Raw genomic sequence first — 17,803 nt, 5'->3', positions numbered from 1 at the left:
TCTAATCCTGTTCCTCCGTTCTGAGGGTCACCAGAAGACTACACCCCCTTACGGTTTTGTGCATTTAAAGGTAGAACAGCTGTCCCAGAGAGTCTGGGAAGTAAGGGGGTTGCAGTTTCAGAAACCGAGGCCTAGCAGACTGGATTCACTCATATCTGCGTTGTTGATTTTCTTCCTGACTATACCAAGGGCTACGGACGGATTCACAACCACCCCCGGGGCAGGGGATCAGCAGCTATATCATGTGGACAAGTTTGAGTCTTCTCTACTCCTCAATTCTTTCTTCTTTTTTCTTTTGTGCCCCGTCCTGGAGCTAGAGGGGAGGAACCTACCAAATACGGACGCTGTTGGTGGCTGTAATTCTTTGTGGCGTGAGTTGAAAGCTACTGCTCAGAGGATGCTGGAAAGTCATTATTAGTGTAATTCTCTCTTGTTTATTTTTGCTGAGAAAGCTTGAGAAATATGGGGAGATAATGAAGGTGTGTACACCTTATGTCGAGTAGAGTTCATTCTCTGTCAACCACTGAAAACCACATTGCTTTCTGCTTCTCCTTTTTCCTTTGCTGACAGTGGTCATCTCCACTCTGCTGCTTAAAAGTCTTGCTGGGGTATGGAGAGAAGTTGGAAGTCTCTGGTGAAGGAAGCTTGTCCACACGCTACCCATAAGCTGCCCCTGCACATCCCTCAGAAGGGGCTCTGTTCTCAGCCTGCACTGAAGTCCACAGTGAACCAATGTTCCCCAGCCCCATGCCCCCACTCTCCCTTCTGGTCCTGATCAAGAGCTACACTGTTCTTGAGTATTTTGGAAATGAAAACCTTTCAACTTTCTAGGGCTTTCCTACTTCACTCAGAAATTGTAAACTCAGTACCAGGTCTAAAATGCACCTAAAGGCCGAAAGCAGCAAGGGCACCATTTCTGTGCCTGTGCACGCCTGCCCCGTTGTCCCTGGAGCCAGGCAAAAGGCTGCCACCACTCGTAGTTGGAATACAATGAGTTGAGTTCCTTTTGACTGAATATGAATATTGAGGAAATCTGATGGAAAGAGGGAAATGCATTTAATATCATTACACTGGAGCAATTAGTGTGCTGGAGCAATTGCAGCACACTAAGCAATTATAGAAATGTAACCTTTGGCAACCCTATATTGGGATCATAGAGAAGAAGTGGGTGAGAGGAGCAAGCTGAACTTTCTCAGTCAGATAAGGAAACATAACTTCTAATTTAAATTTCAGAGAATTGCAAAAACGCTGTCTTCCTTTCTAAATCAGAAGGCAAGAAAGTGAAGGGTCCATCTGATAAGAATCAAGGAATTTTTTTTCAATGCAATTGTAACCTTTAGTAGGTTTCTGTGCTTTGTTTTGGGGGGTTTTTTTTGGTGTTTTGCATAAGTACAAATGGCTTAACCAGGCAGAGTTGAAGAGCCAAGGCATTTAATAAATACACAATCTACAAGTGATTCTAAAAGGCTGTTAGAATCTGTTCATTCACACATTTCTGTCTGCAAAACAGCAGATAAGGACGGTGTAGGTAAAACCCAAGAGCATATATAATCAGTGATAACAAAGGGCATGTAGCATAGAAAGCTTACCTTCCCTAGGGCCCATCCAGCTCATGGTCACACCTTTCCTGTGCCTGTACAACAAAATATAACTTATTGAGAAAATGTATTCTACATTTATACGTTCCAGGGTTCACCTGGGGCCTATTTAATAATGAGTATTAGTTTATTTGTAATGCTAAATTTTGCAGTTTATAGTCTATGTGCAAATTCATAAACATTTTTCTGATAAGCATCTTTTTTTCCGAAGCACATACCTGAACATTAATAATCTCACGTATTGTTACACGTATTGTAGCCTAGCATTAGCTAAATTAAGTTTCTTTCTATTAGGATTTCCCTGGAACCCTCCTTGCCCCTGACCTTCCATGCTCCATTCCTTCCTTGGTTGCTTTTGACCATTCCTTCTGCATCTCTTGGCCTCCTTAATAACTCCATTTTGTTGGTCTCTATATACCTGTTAACCCTGGGGGGAGGGGATTTCCTTCTCTCTCTAGCCTCACAACCTCTCGAGCACCAGAGCTGCACTGCCAACTCTCCCTAGACCTTTCCTCTCGCCTGACCCCTTGCCACCTCAAACCCAATAGAATTAGTAGTAAGAGTGCCATCTTTCCCTCGCTGCCAGCTCCTGTGCCGGGTTCTGTTTCTTTGTTCAGGGGTTCATCCTCGTTCTACCATGAGGTAGAATATTCTACCATATTTCCTCACTTGAATTATTGGAATTTCATTTCAAACTCCACATGCCCAAATCTGAGCTGCTGATTTCCCAACCCAAAACCTTTTCCGTACACAGTCTTCCCATCTCAGTTCGTGGCAAGACCATCCTTGCAGTTGTTTAGGCCAAGCATCTGCCAGTCATCTCTGACTGCTTTCCTTCACATCTTACGGTCTGTATCCCCAAGATACATCCAGTACCCAGCCACTTCTCACCACGTCCATTGTGACATCCTTAGTTCCAGCCCCTGGATTATCCTGAATGGGCTCCCTGCTTCTTTCTTCCATCCTGGTAAGTTTCCAGTAGGGCACTGTGAATGAGCTTTTAAAAATGTAAATCAATTCAAATTCCCACCAGCAGTGCAAGAGTGTTGCCTTTTCTCCACACCCTCTCCAGCATTTATTGCTTCTAGATTTTTTGATGATACAGCCACTATGGAGAACAGGTTCCTTAAAAAACTGCAAATAGAACTACCATATGACCCAGCAATCCCACCACTGGGCATATACCTGAGAAAACCATAATTCAAAAAGAGTCGTGTACCAAAATGTTCATTGCAGCTCTATTTACAATAGCCAGGAGATGGAAACAACCTAAGTGTCCATCATCGGATGAATGGATAAAGATGTGGCACATATATACAATGGAATATTAGTCAGCCATAAAAAGTAACGAAATTGAGCTATTTGTAATGAGGTGGATAGACCTAGAGTCTGTCATACAGAGTGAAGTAAGTCAGAGAAAAACAAATACTGTATGCTAATATATATATATATGGAATTTAAGAGGAAAAATAATGTCATGAAGAACCTAGGGCTAAGACAGGAATAAAGACACAGACCTACTAGAGAATGGACTTGAGGATATGGAGAGGGGGAAGGGTAAGCTGTGACAAAGCGAGAGAGAGGCATGGACATATATACACTACCAAACGTAAGGTAGGTAGCTAATGGGAAGCAGCCACATAGCACAGGGAGATCAGGTCGGTGCTTTGTGACCACCTGGAGGGGTGGGATTGGGAGGGTGGGAGGGAGGGAGATGCAAGAAGGAAGAGATATGGGAAGATATGTATATGTATAACTGATTCACTTTGTTATAAAGCAGAAACTAACACACCATTGTAAAGCAATTATACTCCAATAAAGATGTTAAAAAAAAAAAATGTAAATCAGAGTATGTCCCTCCTCTACTCCGAAAACTCCATTGTGTTCCCATTTCTCTTAGAACAGTGATTCCCAATCAGAGGTGATTCCCCTTCTCCAAGGGACATCTGCAATGCCTGGAGACATTTTTGGTTGTCACAAATGGAAGGAAGGTACCACTGGTATCTAGTGGGTAGAGACCAAGTGTGCCGCTAAACATGCTACAGTGCAAAGACTAGTCCTTTACAACAGAGTTATCTGGTCAAAATGTCAACAATGCCGAAGCTGAGAAACCCTGAATTAGAGAAAGAGCCTTTACAATGGCCTACATGTCTCCTTGATATGGCATCCACCACCTCTGGACCTCACCTCCTACCACCCTCTGCCTGGTTCACTCCACTCCTGCTGTATTTACCTCCCCCTCCCTCATACTAATAATCTGAATGATGTTTTCCACGTGATCGGGCACCTCTGTTGTTTAAGGCTTTTCCTCCTCTGTCCTCATTTTGCCTCTGGGTTATTAGGTTCCTGCAAGTTACTTGGGAGCTGATCAAGACTTCAAGCTAAAGATGGTGATGATGAGTCGCCTGAGGGTCATTCTTCAAGCCTCTCCATGCAAGGCACAGTGGAGAAGGTTCCAGATTCCGAGGTCCATGCTAGCAAGGCCCTTCAGCCTCTACACCTGCACTTACAGAACCTGGAACCGAGCCTGTGAGTACATGGCTGCCTGGAGAGAACAGAAGCCTGGTTGTTTCCTAACAGTCACATGTGTCTGCAGCTCTGATGTCAGTGGCATTCCAGACTGGGATTAGATGCCTTGAGAACTGAGAGCATAACCCATTATTTCTGTTTGTTCAAATATGGAAAGCCTTTTTCTCCCCTAGATTTATTGAGATATAACTGACCCAAGTCTAAGGTGTACATGATGATGATTTGATACACGTACATACTGTGAAATGATTACCACAGTACTGTGTGGAAAGGTGTTTTCTTCATCGATTTTGACTTGTTAAAATGATGTCATGCAGAAATAGATCAAAGAAGTCCCAAGTTTCAAATACTTTGAACCTGTTCTTTATTGTTTTTTGTCAGCAACTGTCTTTTTACTAAAATTGATCCACGGACTGCGAATTATTTCTGTGAGTCTGAACATTCTGGAATTTTCATATTCATGTCTGCAAGCAGTTCAGTAGCTTCATACTCTGGAATATTCCATCCCTCGTTACAAATTGCAGAAGAGGTGCTTCTAGCTGACCAGCTTGCCAGTGTGTGCTCCGCTGTGAACCCAGCAGATCAAGTGAGGCAGCAGATGGTCCTCCCTGACACCATGGTGCTACTGCCATGGGGGTGGGTCATCCTGTGCTGTCGGGGTGGACTGTGCACTGCAGATGCTGCATGGCATCCCTAAGTGTCCCCTGTGGGGCCAAGTAACCCTGGTACAGAACTCCTGAGATGATCGGAGAGGATAATGTGTGTGTTGGTGGAGATATGAGTTTAATGAAATGGTTAAGCATATCTGCTAAGTAGTTATGTATTTTCCACCATTTACAGTGAATTCACACAGAGTTTTCCAGTGTTGGTTTGCTTACCGATTCTAGCTTTCTCAACTTTTCCTCCTTGGGTTTACTCTCTTTGACCCTATTTTGCACATCAAACAAGGAATTTATTAGTAATGCTAATCTAGCTAAATTTGTTGCCTTGAAACTGCTTCATAAATATATTTTTACTGTAAGTTTAATTTGTTTCCTCCGATATTGACTGTATTCTCCTTAAATTGAACTGGTCTGAGTCATAATAAATTTCTGGTTGCTGGGTGCACTTGAGAAGATAATGTATTCTGCTGTTTTTGGATGGAATGTCCTATAATTATCAATTAAATGTATCTTGCCTATTGTGTCATTTAAAGCTTGTATTTCCTTATTAATTTGCTGTCTGGATGATCTGTCCACTGGTGTAAGTGAGGTATTAAAGTCCCCCACTAATACTGTGTTCCTGTCGATTTCCCCTTTTATGGCTATTAGCATTTGCCTTATATATTGAGTGCATATTTATTTACAGTAATTATATCTTCTTCTCGTATTGATGTCTTGATCATTATGTAGACATAATGATTCTTCCTTCTCTCTTGTAAAACTCTTTTATTTAAAAGTATACTTTGTCTGATATGAGTATTACTACTCCACCTTTCTTTTCATTTCTGGTTGCATGGAATATCTTTTTCCATCCCCTCACTTTCAGTCTGAATGTGTCCCTAGGTCTGAAGTGGGTCTCTTGTAGGCAGCATATATATGGGTCTTGTTTTTGCATCCATTCAGCCAGTCTGTGTCTTTTGGTTTGAGCATTTAATCCATTCACATTTAAGGTAATTATCAATGTGTATGTTCCTGTTCCCATTTTCTTAATTGTTTTGGGTTTGTTTTTGTAGGTCTTTTTGTTCTCTGTGTTTCCTGCTTAGAGAAGTTTCACCATACCTGTCCCATATTACATATTATCCAACATCACAGTGCAAGAGGGATCTTCTTTATAGTTGTCTGCTTTCTATGCTTGTGGGTGGTCAGCACCCATTTTCCAGTGATTTATTCTAGTGAAGTTCTGTTTATCATTCTGGGCTCAGGTAATCTGCTTGTTGTGCCAAATAAATAAATAAAATAAAACAGGATCACAAATGTTGAAAACTGTATCTTCTCCCTGGCAATTCTCTCAAAGCATCTGAGGCAAATACCCATGCTTTGTATCTCTTCACCACTGGCTGTGTCTAGCTCCTGCTCAGTACCTAGACTGTTACAAATCTACACAAATTAACATTCAAATAAACCATATTTTAAATCTTCTGAGAGGGAGATACCTCATGACTCTGACCACCAGGGTTAAAAAAACAAAAAGAGTGACAGAAAAGAGCCTGTGGAGTAGGGATTCTGTAAAGTACCACATAGTAAATATTTCAGGTTCTGCAAAAGCATATGTTCTCTGTTGTAACCATGAATAGGCTTGGGCATGTGTTTATAAAACTTTAAATATGGGTCCTAAAATTAGAATTTTATGTAACAGTCTAGTGTCATAAAATATTTTTCATTTGATTATTTTTCAAAGATTAAAAATTGTGAAATCTTCCCTAGTTCTCAGGCTGAACAAAAATACACCATATGCCAATTTTGGCCTTAGTTTGCTGAGACCTGTTATAGAGATAAAAGCAGTTACCCCCATCCACTTGTATTTATAAACTCTTTATTTCCCCCATTGCAAATATCATATCTTACCAGGTCAGCCTTGATTTGAGATCTGAAAACTCCATTTTATTTCAACCATGTAGAGTTTCTCCTTCTTGAAGAAATAGTTGGGAGAGACTTCATTTCTCCCTGGTTCTTAAATCATGAAACCAACTGACCACTATTTGGTTAAATTTAAAGTTGAATTTCAAACCAAAAGAAGATATTTCAAAAATTTTAATGAAACTGCTGTAAATGTACACATTTTACCCAACTTGAACAAGATCACACGCAAAAATATCTGGAAAATGAAACAACTTATATAAATTTCATTTAGTTTGAGCTTTTGGAGAAAGAAGAAGATACAAGAAACACAAAAACTGTTAAGTATAACTGTGGAAAGTCCACAATGACAGAAAATTGAAGTCATTCCACAGTGAAAGTTTCAAACATTTGACTGGGTGTTTAACATTTTCTGTGTCAGGACTTTGTCAAAGATCATGGGCAATGTTTTAAATCCTTTAAATTTCCTTTCCCACCGAACATCCACAGAAGTGTCATTTTTGTAAACAGTCTGTCTTTAATACATATAAAAAAGGAAACTGATATTTAAAGTAACTCTTAAATGCTACAATGAATTGTATGGGACTTAACATCAGAGTTACCAGTTTAGTAAACATTAGCCTCTGAGTATTGTAAATGTTTACATTAGAAATCAAAGAGTTGTGAGCAGCTCATAGGAGCCATCAGGTTTTAAATTGCCAGAAAGAGCAGGTATTTAGAGAGAAAGATAAGGGCAAGGCTGTATTTCCAGATTTTAGTAAGTTTAAATATTATTTACAAAGTTTGGAATTGACTGAGACAGGACTATTATATTCAAAGTATGACATTTGACATCAGCCCATATGTTACATGTTGTAAAAAATGCTGTTTGGAGTTTAGACGTATACAGCTGAGGAATTTTTTCAGCATTTTATTTATTCTGGCAAATAAATGTAGGGATCATTTCATTCGGAAGTTCAAGAGGCAAAAAAATTTCTGGGAAATCTATGAAGCTATACTATATATTCATAGAATTGAAGTCTTAGCTGTAATCCATAGGTGCTAGGAGTCTAGGATTTTGCTGTAAAAATTGGGCATTAGGGTTTTGGCAGTAGGAATTGGAGGGAAAAGGTGAAAGGAGAAAAGGTAAGATTTGGTAACAGAATGAATACACAGAAGCAAAAGTCAAAGATGATTCTAAGATTTTCATCGGGAAGTCTCCAGTTATAGAAAACAGAAAAAAAAAATCACCTTTTTGGAAAAATAAAGAGTCCAGTCTTATATATGTATAACTATAAATTAGAGAAACAATTTCAAAATGCAATGCTGTGTATATCTGGACACATGAAACTAGTAGGACTCATAAGAACTTGGGACTGATTCACAATAAAAGATATTTATCTACAATCAAATAATATTATGTGAGTGGTAAATTTTTTAAGTTTATGATAAGAAACCCTGGACTATTTTTGAAAATTAAAAAAGATTTGGAGTTAACTAATCAATAATAATATACCTTCTGAGATTGCATCTGCTTCATTGTGTTAAGATATAATAATACTGAAAATGTTAAAAAGAATGGGAATGCATAGAAATCTGTAAATTTATTGGCACCAAATCCTGTTGAAGAAAAATGGCATTTATTTCCAAGGGTAAGGGGCAGCCCTGGCCTTTGATATAGACATCGTCCCTCTAAGGACCAAGGCAGTGAATCCTGGCAGACAGTGTGCTATATCAAGCTGTCCCTGGAATTGTATTAGAAACGTCCCTTTGTCTATCTCAATACATTTTTCTTTGCTGTTCTCATTGCTTGGACTACTATTTGCAGTGATCTTTACATGCCTGGGGACTTCTCATCCCTCAGGTCTCAGCTGAAATATCTCTTTATAGAGATCTTTTCCTCACCAGCATACTTGAGGTTGTATTCAGAATTCTTAATCTGTAGTGTACACTCAGATTACCTGGAAATTGAGTTATAAAGCAGATTCTGACTCTGCAGTTCTGGGATTTGAACTGAGGTTCTTCAATTCTAACAAGCACCACTGAGGTGCTGAGGGGTCAGTACACCTGGAGAGGGAATGGAAGCTCCATACACACGTACCTATTATTTACACTATGCATCTCTTGCATCTGGCTGTTCCAAGTTATATCCTTTATAATAAATTGTAAAACGTAAGTGTTTCCTTGAGTTCTGTGAGACAATTTAGCAAGTTATTAAATCTGAGGAGGTTGTGAAAATCCTCCAACTATATAGACACATAGGAAAAAAGTGTGGGTGACCTGGGGACCCAGTATTTGTGACTGGCATCTGAAGTGAGAATTTTGAAGTGAGCCCTTAAACTGTAGAGTCTGATGCTAACTCCAGGTAGTGAGTATCAGAATTGAACTGAATTATAGGACACCCAGTTAGTGTCCAGTAAATCAAAGAATAGGTGGTGGTGGTTGTTGTTGGAAAATACTCAAGAAAAACATTAATAGAATTAAAGAAAAAATCATGATCATTTCAATTGATGTAATAAACCCTTTTTTTCCAAGTCCAATACTAGTTCATGATAATGATGTTCAGGAAACTCTGAATGAAAGGGACTTCCTCAACATAATACAGGGCATTTATCAAAAACTACTAGCTAGTGTCATAGTGACACTAAAGTACAGAAAGATTTTCCCAAGGTCAGAAACAAGACAGGAATGTCTGCTTTTATTACAAGTACATAACTTTGTACTTGAATTTATAGCTAGAAAAATTAGATGTGAGAAAAATAAAAGTCATCCTAATTTGAAAGGAAGAAGTAAAACTGTGTTCACAGGTGACATAATCCTATATGCAGCATATGCAAACAAATCCACAGAAAGTTGCTAGAGCTAATAAATTCAGCAAAGTGTGTGGTACATAATACACAAATATCAGCAGTGTTTACATACACCACCAGTGAAAAATCAGAAGATATTAAGAGGGCAATTTCATTTACAATTGAATCTAAAAGAATAAAATACACACAAATAAATGTAATGAAGAAGGCGAAAGTCTTGTACTCTAACAACTACAAAATACAGCTAAAAGAAATTAAAGATCTAAATAAATGGAAAGACATCTCATATGTTCATTAATAGGAAGAGAATACTATTCAGATATCAATAGTGCCCAAGATGATCTATAGATTAGATGGAAAATTTACCACTATTTTTGGAAAAACATAAAACACATTTCACAAATGGATATGGAATTGCCAGGGGTCCTGAACAACCAAAACAACTTGAAAAAGAAAACTTTGGAAGATGTACACTTTATGATTTCAAAACTTACTATAAAAATTTGATAAAGCAGAGTGTTATAGGTATACAAATAAAATTATACAAAAATGTAATAGAATTGAACACCCAGAAATAAACTGATATGTCCAATGTCCAATTAGTTTTTAACAAAGTTACCTAATCAATTCAATGTGGGAAGAATAATGTCTTCAACAAATGGTGCTGGGACAATTAGATTTCCTTATACAAAAGAATGACGTTGAACACCTATATCACACCATATATAAAAATCAATTCAAATTGGATAATCTAAATAGAAGAGCTAAATTTATAAAATTATCAGAAGAAAATATAGGGATAAATCTTCATGACCTTGGTTTCTGCAATGGATTCTTACATATGATACCAAAGGTGAAATAATAAAAGAAAAAAATGACAAATTGGACTTCATGAGAATATAAAACTTTTCTGCATTAAAGGATACTTTCAAAAAAATAAAAAGACAGCCTACTGGATGGCAGAAAATACTTGCAAATCTGATAAAAGATAAATGTCCAGAATACATTAAAACTCTTAGACTTCAACAACAAAAGGACAAACTGATTTTAAAATGATTATTTTGAATAATCATATCTCCAGAGAAGATGTAAAAAGGCTAAGAGCATATTAAAATCATTAGTCATTTAGAAAATATAAATCAAAACCATAATGAGATAACACTTCACAGTCACCTAAAAGGCTATAATAAAATAAAATAATTAGTGTTGACAAGAAAGTAGTTAACTGGAAACTTCATATAGCACTATTGGGAAGGTAAAATGTTGCAGCCCCAGTGCACCACAGGAAAGCAGTTTGGCAGTTCCTCTAAACATAGAATTAACACGTTACCCAACAATTCCAGCCCTAACAATAGACCTGAAAGATTTGGAAACAAGGATTCAAACAGATACTTGTTTGCTGATGTCACTGCAGCACTATTCACAATAGCCAAAAAGTAGGAACAACCCAACTGTCCATTGGCAGATGTATTAAAAAAATGTGCTGTATCTATACCATGGAATATTATTCTGTTATAAAAGGTAGTATAGTTCTTATACATGCTTCAATATGGATGAACCTTGAAAATGTTATGCTAAGAAAAATAGGATAGACATAGAACAAATACTGTGTGAGTCCACTGATATAAAATAGCTATATAGTTGACACTTGAGCAACACTGGTTTGAACTGTGAGGGTGCATTTATACTCAGATTTTTTTTTCAGTAAGTACATACTACAGTACTTCACAACCTAGTATGCAAAGCAGACATTAAAGTTATAGGCAGATTTTCAAGTGCATGTAGCGTCTGCACCCCTAACCCCTGTTTTGTTCAAGACTTAAGTGTATAGGGAAATTTATAGAGAAAGAAGGTTGATTCCATATTACCAGAGGCTGGAAGAGGGGAAAATGGAATATTATTTCTTAACGATTGCAGAGTTTCTGTTTGGTTGATTGAAAATGCTATGAAAGGAGATACTGGTACTAGCTGGCTAACTGTGAACGTAGTTAGAGCACTAAATTTCACACTTAAAAATAGTTAAAATGGAAAACTTTCATAAATATATGTGTGTCTCTCCATAATAAAAAAATTGCTTTACAAAAAAAAGAAGTAAAGAAAAAAAGAGGAAAGAGGAGGGAAGGGAAGGAGGGAAAGAGGAGGGAAGGGTAAGGATTGAAAGAAAAAGCTTTCAAAAGAAGCAGAAACTGTGGTAACTAGGTCCTAGTATACCACAAATCTTCATGAATAAGCCCTGGGTGTCTCTAATATGATTCTAAATTCATAATACAATCTTGTTTTTGCCAGAGAGCTAGCTGTTTAATAAAAGGTACTCTATAAAAATTAAGCATTTTGAAAATAACTTGTAACTAACTAAGCAGAATAGCCTACTCCCTTGTTTACCGAAAAGGAAAATGAAAAAGATGGAAAGAAAGGACTGAGCAAACTGTGCCTTTGAAAGCACAGACTGTAAGGGGAATCACATTCTGCTATTTCTAGTCTTGTGTGGGTGTGAGGATAATAGACCTCTGGAAACAGCTGTTTAACAGCAAAATGTGAGAATTCTCCTGGGCTCAAAGAGCTACCCTCTACAGTGAACCAAGGGAAATTCCTGAGAGTTGGGGGAGTTCAATGATATAAACCATTTGAAATGGCGATTCAGCAATGAGGTTTGATTGAGCTGTAGTATTTAGCTAGGCTTTGCTCCCTCTATTCAAAAAAATGAGTCCAGGAAACTGAAAAGCCAAACTAGACACAGACGTGGTGTACTTTCCGGAAGAATAACTATCCTTAAAGCCACTTCTGCAGGGATCCAGCCACCCTCTGGAGGTCTGACAGTCTGCCTACTTCAGGGAATAAACAGGCTTGCATGGTGAGATTATTGACCCCATGCAGGACATGGGTGGGATTTGTCCCAAGAAGGCACCATAAGAGTCCTGCTTCATCACAAATTTTCATACCCACCAGGATTCCTAACATGCCATAAGCCAGCTCTCCTGGAGCCTGGGGATTGACAATGTTAACCCCTGTGACACCATCCTGTTACCTCACCATCAGCCAGAGAATTGTGCACAAGCTGATCAAATACCCTGGGACACCCCTCCCTTACCTGTCCTTTAAAAATGCTTTCCTGAAACCCAATGGGCAGTTTGGGTCTTTTGAGTATCAGGTGTCCATACTTCTTGCTTGGCACTTGCAATAAATGCTGCACTTTCCTTCAGTACAACCTGGTGTCAGTAGGGCATATGGGTGAACAAACCCAAATTTGGCTCAGTAACAGATATAGCAATGGGTAAACCAGACATATTCCTGCTGTAGGGAGAAGATAACACAGGAATATTGACTTATTCAGCCAATTAATGGCTGAGAAAGAGGGGGATGCTTTATATTACCCAAATTCAAGGACTGCTTCTAAATTCCTATAAATATAGGTATTTATCATTAAATTTTATTAATGATAAAAGGTGGTGGAGACACCTGTCGCCAGAAATATGAGACACCAATGTTCCCAGAAGACAGCCTAATTATACATATCCAAAGGTCAGGATAATTCAGAGTTAAATAATGTTGATGATCCAGGCTGAGACAGAATTTGAATTTATGCCTGCAAAGTCCTCCCACACTTTTTAGTTTTCCACTCTGAGTGTTCTGTAAACAGCTGCTAGAACAAGAAAACAAACACTCCTCCCCCCAAATTACTTACAGTTAAATTTAGTGAGAAAAGGAACATCTTGGGAAGCTATCACTTAACAAGTAGTGTTAAGTGATGCTTAAGTTGACTGTAAATTCCATAGGAAATAGCAACTTAATGACAAGACTACAACTTTTGGGATTACAAATGAGGGTTCTTATCCTCTATTTATTAGATGATTTTTCAGTTTCTTTAAACAACAACATTAAATTAGCTCCTTTCAACCCTAATATTCTCTGATTTTAGTAATTTGAAAGTATTTTTCTCTACAACACTCAGGAGAATATTGATGTAAGTTCAAATCTTTAAAAATTATTTTATTGAATACTTGGGGTGAAGTGGTGGAGTGGAAGTTAACACCATGTTAAATAGCATAAATTCAACTGAGCAACACTTGAACAACTTATCACAGTAAAAAACAATTGGTCTTCCTAAATTGGAATTGCTGTGGGAGAAGTTCAAGGAAATTAGGGATAGGGTTACAGAACTTCCCTTTCAGAGCCCCATTGAAAACAATTTGTTTAGAGATAATAAACAATAGAGAAATTACAGACACAATCTTTTCTTCAAGGAGAACAATAACTATGTATTGACTGCTCTATTTAATGTCACTCAAAATAGAGCATTTATGCTTTGGAATTTAGTTATGTAATGTTTCATTGGTAATTGGTTATAGGAATCTGAATCCTGAAATGCACATACATTCTCCTGTTCTTCTAAAAAGAACATGGAATATATCAGTGTGCAGGGTTTTCTTCTTCCTCTTCTTCCACCCTCTCTTCTTCTGATGAAATTGATCCCAGAGAAAGACCTCAAGTTTATTGCAGAGTCAATGCAGGAAATGTGAGAGTGGAGAGCAGAGCTCAGAATGAGGCACAGGGGTATCACCCAAGAGGACACCTCGCAGGAGAGCCGGGTAGCCTGGAGTGATTCATCTTTTTGAGGCTATACAGCAAGACGAGAATGATGACTGACCATTTACATACCCGGCAGCCTTCCCATCTGAGTCAGCTGCTGGTTTTCTTCCTAGTTGTCAGGAACCCCATTTCCAACCAATTTGTTATGGACAACTGTTCAGATCGCCCAGGCAGCCTTCTCAGTTTCTTCTTCGCTGGAGACACGAGGATGGTCAAAGCCTGAATGGATGTGCATGTGTCCTTCTGTCTATCACTGATGGGATGATCCTGATAGTTAGGCCTTCAAGAGGTCATGGGCTGTCTTCGATGGATTCATCTCTGATGCCTGGACATCCCAAAGGTTCAGAGATGCTAAGTCAATTCTAAAGACACAAGGGCTAATGCTGTGAAACAAAAATGGGTGAAATGTCACTGCCATGTCAGCAAGGATGCAGTGGAATAGTCAGGGAAACACCCAGTTCTTAAAATTCTAATGCAGATCTTCTATTGGCAAGATCCTTCTGATAAAGCAATGAACAAACAATATGTAATTTCTTCACAAACCAAATAATTGTACCACATATTTATCAGAAAGGAGCAATGTGATGTTAACTCCACAAAAAATCTCATTTTACTAATATCTATGCTAATAAATAGTTCAGTTCTGTGTTGGCCCAACCCAAGGCTGTTTAATTACTCAAATAGGAAATTCCATTCTCCTTTATATGGCCTCCTGGACCTTAAAAAACTTATTACATTTCCTGTGATTTTATTAAACACTTTACTTTTAAAATAATTCTTATTTAATTTTCACATGAAACTTGAATGGAAGATCTTTTTATCACTTGACAGATGAGGATACTAAAGTTTACAAATATAAGTAACATGCTCAGCCGTGAGTTATAGAGCTGAGATCCAAACCCAACTGGACCCTAAGGTCTCCAGGAAACCATAAGGCCCTGCATTTTAATGGAGGGGGAGTCTAATTACCACTCTTTCATGGACAAGGACCATATATCAAAGGGACTCCACTGCCCAGTAAAAGAGATCATTAATCCCCACAACCTCAAATAAAGGAAGGACACTCAGGTCAGACAGTGTCTTCAGTATGACTGTCATTCATAAGCAGTACCCATGCACAGATATGGCCTGAGCTGTCTGCAGAATTCCTTCCCTACAGCTGCCATCTGGATGTTACGGGCTGGGAGATTGCTGATTATCTCTTTTGGAAAAACCTAAATTCATAACTTGGTGTCTTAGAATTTGCTTAGGAGAAATCAGAGTATTACACAGAGCCTTCATCTGTTCCCCTAGAGATAAATCCTCTCAGGTCATGTCTCAGCAGATTTGCTTTGAAGCCCTCAATTTCTTTTAACAGAGTCTTTTGGATGCAAGAAACAAATGCTCCTTCAGACTACTAAAATAAGAGAGGTTGGGTATTGGAATGCCCCTGGCACAGGTAAGGGAAATGGAGGGTCACAGATGCTGAAATAGTTCTCTGTCTCAGAGCCTGCAGGTGGAGGAGTATTCTAGAATTCAGGCTGCTCTCCCAGCCCTGGGGTCTTCATTCAAGTTCTATAACACTAACACAACTCAGCTAGTCTCCACAGATCACCTCAGCTGTCTTTCTGCACCTCAAACTGGCAGATTTTTTCTATATTACTGGTTCCAATTCCTGAAGGGTAAACCTAAGTGGCACAATTAATCTATTCCCAGCAGGCCCATCCTGGGTCTCTTGCCAGCCTATGAGTTCACTGATTCCTGGCCCTATTTATGTGCAAAGAACAGCCTAATCCAGCTTCCTCCTCAGACTGAAGAGGAGTTTCAATGAAGTAATTTTCAGTTAGAAGAAGGTAATTGGCATTGGCAGGCAATGTGTTTGAGCAGTTTGTGACAATCAAGCAAGCAAGAATCTCAGAAGTGTGTTCCTTAGGAATTTTACTAGTAGGCTGTCATAGAAATTGTGTAGAGGGATAAGGAGGAAGGAAGAAAGTGCTAGAAGAAGAGAGAAAAGTGTACTTGGCAAATTCCTTAGCCTATCTAGGGGTGGAAAAGAACATCGACACTGATTAAATTTCACCTAGAGACCATCCCTATGTTAAGCATTGCAAAAGCAAATAATGAGTCCTCTGTAGCACATATCATGTGTCAGGCAATGTAGGACACCACTTTACATTTAAAACCTCATTTATGCATCTCAATAAGTTTGTTTTTATTTTATTTTTGGCTGCATCGGGTCTTAGTTGCAGCATTTGGCATCTTCGTTGAGGCATGTGGGATATCTTGTTGCTGTGCATTGCAAGGTGGACTGTTTACCACTGGACCACCATAGAAGTCCCTCAATAAATTTTTGAGAAAGGTACTCTTACTATGGACACTTTACAGATAAGGAACTGAGACAGAGAGGTAAACAAACATAGGCCACATAATTTTTTTAAGTGGCATAACTGGGATTTGAAGCACATTTCCAAAGTTTGTGTTTAACCAGACTTTAACTCGTTAAACACTGTTGTTCCTCTCCATTCTTTTGAACACTGTCATTTAATTCCCCAAAACTCTCTGACATAGTTATAGTTACATTTAACATATGAAGATATCAAAGCTCAAAGAGGCCAAGTGATTTTCTTAGAGCTAAGCCATTAACTGGAAACACACAATTTATCACCTCTACCATTTTGAAATGTATAGTAGTGTTAACTATATTCAGATTATAATGCAGCAAATCTCTAGCATCTTTTCATCTTGGAAAAACAAAAATCAGTATCTATGGAATAACTCTCTGTTTCCCCCCTCACCTCTGCCCCTAGCAACCACTATTCTATTTTCTGTTCGTTACTTTAGTTACAGTCTATTGATAGCAATGTTATTGGCTAGGAATGCCTGACACACTCACTTGAGCCCCTATTACTTCTACCAGGGCCACCACAGCCATTGCCCCCACTGCGGCCATGTTGTGGCTGGACCAGCTCTTGTGGTTCTTATTAAGATCTCAGGACACACTTCAGCAAAAAACTGTAGGGAATTTTGAAGGACAAGATTTATTACTCAGATCCTGCAGGGTACACAGCATGCCAGGGGCTACACAGTGAAGTCACAGGTAATGAGAGAGAGTGTGTGGGGACATGTAGCTTTGCCTTTATTGGGAATCAAGGGTGAAGTGTCTAAGGTTTTGTTGGTTCTTCCCTTGTGGGCTATTTTAAAGCATAGGAGTGGGAATTGGAAGGACGGGAGAAGCAGGGTCAGTTACTAGGGTTTTCTAAAAGACAAATTTCATGGGTGGAGATAGCCTAAATTCATATCTGGTTGTTTTGGCAGTAGTTGTGTCATATAGCTGGCATTATGTTTATTTAAGATAGATGTTTTTTGAAATAGATGCCGGAGCAATCAAAAGCTTAAAATCGGGCACTTACATTATAATCAAAAAGCTTAGTGCCAGGCACTTATACCACACTTTTTCTGAGTTTGACTAAATTAATTTTCTCATATAAGTGCAATCATACAGAATTTATTTATTTATTTTTGTAATTGATTTATTTCACTTAGCATAATGTCTTCAAAGTTTATCTATGTTGAAATATGTGACAGGATGTGATGGTTAATTTTTTGTGTCAACTTGACTGGGCTAAGGTATGTCCAGAGAGCTGAGAAAACATTACTCTGGTTGTGTCTGTGAGGGTGTTTCTGGAAGAGCTTAGTCACCTGAAGGCTGGAGTAGAACAAAAAGATGGAGGAAGGATAAATTTGCTTTTTGCTTGAGCTGGCC

General features: G+C 38.5%; 1 protein-coding gene across 1 annotated transcript in view; it reads left to right on the top strand.

The window, feature by feature from the left end:
* The window catches only part of LOC309817710 (carbonic anhydrase 5B, mitochondrial-like), a gene marked incomplete at its 3' end in the record, with an annotated part of 193,620 nt that overhangs the window by 931 nt on the left and 174,886 nt on the right, over nucleotides 1–17,803 (top strand). The window contains exons 2-3 of the mRNA XM_082646972.1: nucleotides 318–2,565; nucleotides 3,941–4,127. Coding sequence (XP_082503098.1) covers nucleotides 2,536–2,565; nucleotides 3,941–4,127 — 217 coding nt within the window. The 5' untranslated portion in view covers nucleotides 318–2,535. The remainder of the gene's footprint in view (nucleotides 1–317; nucleotides 2,566–3,940; nucleotides 4,128–17,803) is intronic.

The sequence above is a fragment of the Grampus griseus genome, assembly GCF_964374135.1.
Source record: "Grampus griseus genome assembly, chromosome: Y".
Lineage (NCBI taxonomy): Eukaryota > Metazoa > Chordata > Mammalia > Artiodactyla > Delphinidae > Grampus > Grampus griseus.
This window is presented reverse-complemented; position numbering and strand designations above follow the sequence as displayed.